General features: G+C 41.8%; 1 protein-coding gene across 1 annotated transcript in view; it reads right to left on the bottom strand.

The window, feature by feature from the left end:
* Positions 1 to 6,168, bottom strand: part of LOC123972471 (alanine aminotransferase 2-like) — a gene marked incomplete at its 5' end in the record, with an annotated part of 7,641 nt that overhangs the window by 643 nt on the left and 830 nt on the right. The window contains 7 exons of the mRNA XM_046051985.1: positions 2,531 to 2,643; positions 2,790 to 2,945; positions 3,048 to 3,222; positions 3,501 to 3,637; positions 3,742 to 3,821; positions 3,911 to 4,154; positions 4,261 to 4,394. Coding sequence (XP_045907941.1) covers positions 2,531 to 2,643; positions 2,790 to 2,945; positions 3,048 to 3,222; positions 3,501 to 3,637; positions 3,742 to 3,821; positions 3,911 to 4,154; positions 4,261 to 4,394 — 1,039 coding nt within the window. The remainder of the gene's footprint in view (positions 1 to 2,530; positions 2,644 to 2,789; positions 2,946 to 3,047; positions 3,223 to 3,500; positions 3,638 to 3,741; positions 3,822 to 3,910; positions 4,155 to 4,260; positions 4,395 to 6,168) is intronic.

Here is a 6,168-nt window from a genome sequence, read left to right as displayed (position 1 = left end):
TGTTATGTTTGTTGAAAATCCTCCTGAGTTTCTCTGATACTCCAGACACGTATGGAATCACAATGTTGTTGCGTTTGACTTTCTTTTCCTCCTCCCCTGTAGTTTTGTTCTTCTTGGATCTTGTGGCTGTCTTCACAAAGGTCCATTTAGGGTATCCACAGGCTGTAAGTGCCCCCTTCAGGTGGTTCTGTTCCTTCTCTCTGGCTTGGGCGCTTGTTGGTATGTTTTCCGCTCTGTGGTGCAGTGTTCTCATGACCCCTAGCTTGTGCTCCAGTGGGTGGTGTGAATCGAAGAGTAGGTATTGGTCTGTGTGTGTGGGTTTTCTGTAAACACCAATCTGCAGGCTTCTGTCCTCTTCAATGTGTACAGCGCAGTCCAGGAAGGCCAAACTGTTGTTGTGAACATCTTCTCGTGTGAACCTGATGTTACTGTCCACAGAGTTGATGTGTTCTGTGAAGGCTTGCACTTCCTGGCTTTTAATTTTGACCCAGGTGTCGTCCACATATCTGTACCAGTGGCTCGGTGCTATACCTCTGAAGGAGTTGAGGGCTTTATTCTCCAATTCTTCCATGTAGATGTTTGCCACAATCGGGGATACCAGTGAGCCCATGGCACAGCCATGCTTCTGTCTGTAGAATCCTCTGTTGTACTGGAAGTAGGTGGTGTTTAGACAGAGGTCGAGTAATTTACAGATTTGGTCAGGGCTGAGGCTAGTTCTGTTGTCCAGGGTGTTGTCTTGTGTTAGCCGTTTCCTAATGGTTTCTACTGCCTCTGTGGTGGGGATGCAGGTGAACAAAGAAGTCACGTCATAGGATACGTTGAGGGACGAAACGTCTTCCAGTATCTTCAACCAAGTCCAGTTGCCCTTGACTTTATCCTTCGTTGGATAACTATGACCTGGATGACTGAGAATCTTCATAAATTTCTCAGTTCTAAATTATAAATGCGAAGTCTCTCTTTATAGATGTCATAATGAACCTGGAGATTTGTTTTCCGCCACCTACGTTCAGCTTTTCGACACTCTCTTTTTTGAGTTCTAACCAGCGTGGCATTTCTCCATGGAGATCTTCTCTTACCAGAGACCACCTTCACCTTGGCTGGTGCAATGGCATCAATAACATTTGTAATTTTAGAACTGAAATTATCTACAAGCTCATTGACTGAGACCCGTGAGAGGGCGGGTGTTGAGGAGAAAGCCTCAATAATACTCAAAATACTAGTGTTTTCAGTGATATGCTGTTTTGTGATCACCTCTGTTTTAACATTTGTGTGCACACAGATAGCACTCTCAAAGAAAACACAGGAATGATCAGGGTGAGCAATATCAGTCACCACAACCTTGGAAATGTTCAGGCCCTTGGAGATGACTAAGTTCAAAGTGTGCCCCTTATTGTGTCTGGTCTCCGTCACATGTTGGGTCAGTCCATAAGGACAGCTGCACTGTTATCTTGGTCCAACCAAGTTTCAAGATATGTTGAGTGCTTCCTGTTTCTTAACACATTCACCATGCTTTTTCTGTTACCTGTCAAAACAGAGATGGAGAAGACTATCAGCACACTGGGCCCCGGCTTGTCCTGGGAAGAGTCATGAGTGCTATTTTCCTTGTAGCCTGGACCCAGCATATATCAGACAGAGCTTACTGGGCTTTTTCACCATTGCGGAGCAGGAAGGCGGGTTGTGCACTGTATTTGTGACACGTGTCAAGCCTGGAGGACTTAGAACCATTGGTAGAGGTGGACGGTGAGGGGGGTTTATGGTAGAGAAGATGGGAGTGGAGCGAGGGAAGGTGCGGGGAGTAAATTTGGTCCTAGCTCTAACCAGGTCTTCCATGTGATCAGTGAAGTCCAACAGGGGGGAGAGGGGAGAAAGGGTGTCTGGAGATAAGGGTGACTTAGATGGGGTAAAGATGGTGAATCCTCACTGTTGGTTTACAGTGAGGGAGGTGGAGGCTCTTCCTCTTGGCTCAGATGTCTCCCGTGATCAGAGCTCTCTTCCGGCGGCGGCTGAGGTGGCTCTCCTTCAAGGTTTGAAGTCTCTTGTCTCTTGTCCTTGGCAGAGGGAACAGATGAGTGACGCAGAAAGTAAAACAGGTTGGAGCTGAACAATTTTACTCCTGACTTGTTAAGGCAAAGTCCATCTGCCTTAAAAAGATGTCTGTGGTCCCACAGAAAGTAAAAGTTTTCGAATGGACAGTACATGCTGTTGAGAGGCACGTGTTCAATGCCATCAATCTGCTGAATCTCTCAGCTCCTCTTCGGATTGGCAGTATAGGGCCACTGATAAACACCTCAGCATTCAAAGAGCTGACTGTGTTCAACAGATTATTAAAGTCCTCTTTCAATACTTCAGACTTTGCAACATCATTGGCCCCGATGTGCAGTATGATGTTTTTCACAGTAGGATGTTCAGCCACGATATGCAGGATTCTTTCTGCCAAGTCTTATCAAACTACGGGTTGTTTATGGAAAACATGCTTTTTGTGTAGTAAAGCCTGGAATTTATCTGCATTTAGAACATGATATGGGTATACCTGATGTGGTGGGTGCCCTCCTGTTGTCCGTAGTAAGAACCAGGAGTGATGAACACACCAGCCTCCTCCAGTAGTCTGATACAGTAGAACGTATCTGGTTGCATTCCCACTTCCTAAAAGAAGCAAAAACATAATTGGATCGGAAATATTTTATGACTGAAGCACAAGATAAGACTTTTTTCTTTTCTTTTTATGGTTATTTTGCTCTGGTTTTGCAGTGTATACTTTGTATACTGTACTTAAAGGTAATTGTCGTAACCTTGGCTTTCTGAATGGCTTTAGGTGGAAGATGAAGTCTGGGGAAGGCAAATGCTCCTCCTCCCACTGGTTGGCAGCAGAAACCTGGCAGGCTGTTAACAACCTGATGGACTGTCTTCACATTGTGAACCACCGTGGACCTGAAGTGTTGTGTCTCCTGCAGAAGAGGGTGTTAAAGCCAAGCAAATGATCAAACTGGGTCCTAGAGGAATGCCATTTTTAAATGTCTTCATTACACATTGCATATCACTGGTCTCACTGCTTTATAAAGGGGGTATGAGGGATCTCCTGGTTGTGGAGGGTTCGTCATCAGATCCAAGGCAATCTGACCCAACACAGGGGCACAGCTGTCTTTCGAGAACAGCTTGTAAATGTTTTTCAGAACAGCGGGGTCCAGATTTACCAGCTCCACATATCCACCACGCAGACCACATCTGGTAGGAGAAACACAAAACAGTCCAATCAGTAGCTGTTCTAAAGCTTTCAGTCAAATCGCATGACCTTCCGCAGCAGATGGACATTGCCCAGTTGTCATGGTAACTGTAAATGTTCAAAATCATTTATCTGACTTTTTGTCTTGTCGATCTTATGGTGATTTGTCTAAATGACAACTTAGCCTTTGTCTAAGGTTTCATTTCTGTAACTTTTATGAGGGTCACCCAGCACAAAGTAGTTGACGCACTTTAGAAACTCATAAGACCTGCAAACCTACTCTCCCATGAAGCCTTTGGATGCTGAGTGGAAGGATGCCAGCTCCACCGTGTCTGAAAGAGGAGGGCCCATCTCAGACAGGACCCTCTTGTAAGAGACAAACTCACTCCTTTCCCCATAAACACAGTCCTGATAGACCTGTGGTGGAGAACACAGTGATTTAAAGTGTCCATTTGCACGTTTCTTAATGTTTTTAAATTTGTCATTGTGCATGGAAAGACTACAATGTATTAGGACTCCACCTCATCAGCCAGAAGGAAGAGCCTCTTCTCTGAAACAAACCGGATCACCTCTTGCATTGATTTTCTGCTTTGAACATGACCTATAGGCAACGTGGCATGAAAACAACCCTGTGATACAAATTCTTTCATACAAAATTATACTCGAGCTATTCCGGTGACATTATACTACCTGAAGGATTTCCAGGGTTGATGACATACAGAGCTACAGGGTTACAGACTCCCTTTGCAGATTCCAGCGCTCGATGTAGCTCTTCTAGCTGCAGCTCCCAGCCCTGCTCCTCGCTCAGGTAGTAGGGAAAGACGACTCCTCCCAGTTCCACTATGGACAAAATGGTAGTGTAGTGGCATGGCACTGGAGTCAGCACACCTGTTCTGCGTGAACCCTCGCTATTCACCAATACTTTGAAAATGTTCTAATAAGCACAGTAAAAGATTGTGTTAACTTGGCGATGATGATGATCTACAGGAGGAAGAGACTGGATAGAAGATTTACAGGATGTCAGACATATTGACTGTTACCGTGAGTGACCACTGTGAGCCTGGGCTGATGTATATGTTTTCAGGGTAAGATGGAACTCCTCCATCTCGTCTCGTTATGAATTCAGAAACCCTCTGGACTATTTCCGATATACCAGCAGTAGCAGTATAAGAACCTGGAGAAATAAACCAGATTCTGAAACGTTCTCAAAACGCACACGAAAGCATATATATGAAGCGAATATGTTCATGATTGTATTTATTTCAATTATACACCGAACAGCCATGACATTATGACCACCTGCTGGTCATATGTCTCACATCGTAATCATTTTACGGTGACTCTTACCATCTGTCTAGGGACTGCAAATGAAAAATAGCCTTTAGGCTAATTCTGGCATATTGACAGAAATGTTTATGAATATGCACTGTCCCTGTAATAAATAAAAAATAAAAATAAAAAAAAAATCTCCCTTTTGCTGCCAAACATGTTCACTTGATGCCTGGTATATCCCACCCACCAATAGATGCCATGGCAACGAGATAATGAGTGTGATCATAATGTTATGGCTTATCGGTGTATAGTAGGGGAGAGCGGGTAAGTTGTCTCATGTGTAAGTTGTCACACTGCTCATAACTCCAACACTAGAGGCTCTATGACAAAAATCAAATTTTGTTGCCATTTTTGTGTGACTTCTTTTTCTATGTTCAACTTCCTGTTCCTTCACCTGTAATCTGAGGTGATCACAATTTTATTATTTTTTCAAAAGTAAAACATTTGCACTTTACATTTTATGTATTCCAACCTTATTAGGTGTGAATGTTCAAAATGATAACTTTACACAAAGTAGAGGAGACAATAATGTGTCTTTTGATACTTCAGCTGAAGTGCTATGTTAAGCTAACCTTGAGATTTAGCCAACATTAGCACACGTCAGTTTGAGGCAAGTTGTCTTAATGACTTTGGGGCAAGTCGTTACATGTGATTATTTCCCCCAGTACAAATAAACACATATAACATGCTCAAAAAACTATGTGAAATTGTACAATTACCTCTGACACTAGTACTAGTAATGTGTTTTTGAAGGAAGGAAGAAAATTATCAACTGAAGACAGAGAATGACAGTACACCACCTGACATAATGTTTATTGCAGTCAGGCAGGTGATGTTGAAGAACAAATCAATTAGAAATACAGCTCAGGATTTTGACATAAGCCGCTGACATCTCTTTTGGCCTCATCTATGTGGAGCCATTTTCATACAGTATTCCAAAGAACACGTGGTTTAAGTTTAACACCACATCTGTTTAGTTAAGAAGTTAAACATTTAAGCAAGTTATCTGCAACATTACATTCAATTACCATAGATCTATTTGCACAGCTCCAGAGAACGTTTGATTTTAAAGTTCAAAGTAAAGAGGTTAAAGTGTGCTCTGCCAACATTTTTGTTTTTAATTAAATTATTTCTTTTCCAAATTCTCTAGGTTTGATTGTTGATGGATTTTACTTTTTAGTTCTGTTTTTTTTTAGTTCTGGTTACAATTTGAAATTGAAATCAATATTCACAATTAAGTTTTCTAACTGTTTGATAATCCAGTGTGACAATTTACCTGCCGATGGGGCAAATTGTCACAAGTGCACACTCTCTATTCAACAGTCTAAAGCTCCATCGTGAGATAAGATAGGAAGACGTAATGAATACAAAACTTCTGCCCAAGACTTCATTCTTTCATTTGGTATGACATTTGTACCATTGTGATGTACGGTGCTCATCAAATATTAGACAGTGTAAAAAGGTTGCCAACATACCCCGCTCTCCCTTACACACATCATTGCCAGAGTTACACAATGGGGTTATATATATATATATATATATATATATATATATATATATATATATATATATATATATATATATATATATATATATATATATATATATATATATAT

Source organism: Micropterus dolomieu, linkage group LG06 (assembly GCF_021292245.1).
Source record: "Micropterus dolomieu isolate WLL.071019.BEF.003 ecotype Adirondacks linkage group LG06, ASM2129224v1, whole genome shotgun sequence".
Classification (NCBI taxonomy): domain Eukaryota; kingdom Metazoa; phylum Chordata; class Actinopteri; order Centrarchiformes; family Centrarchidae; genus Micropterus; species Micropterus dolomieu.
This window is presented reverse-complemented; position numbering and strand designations above follow the sequence as displayed.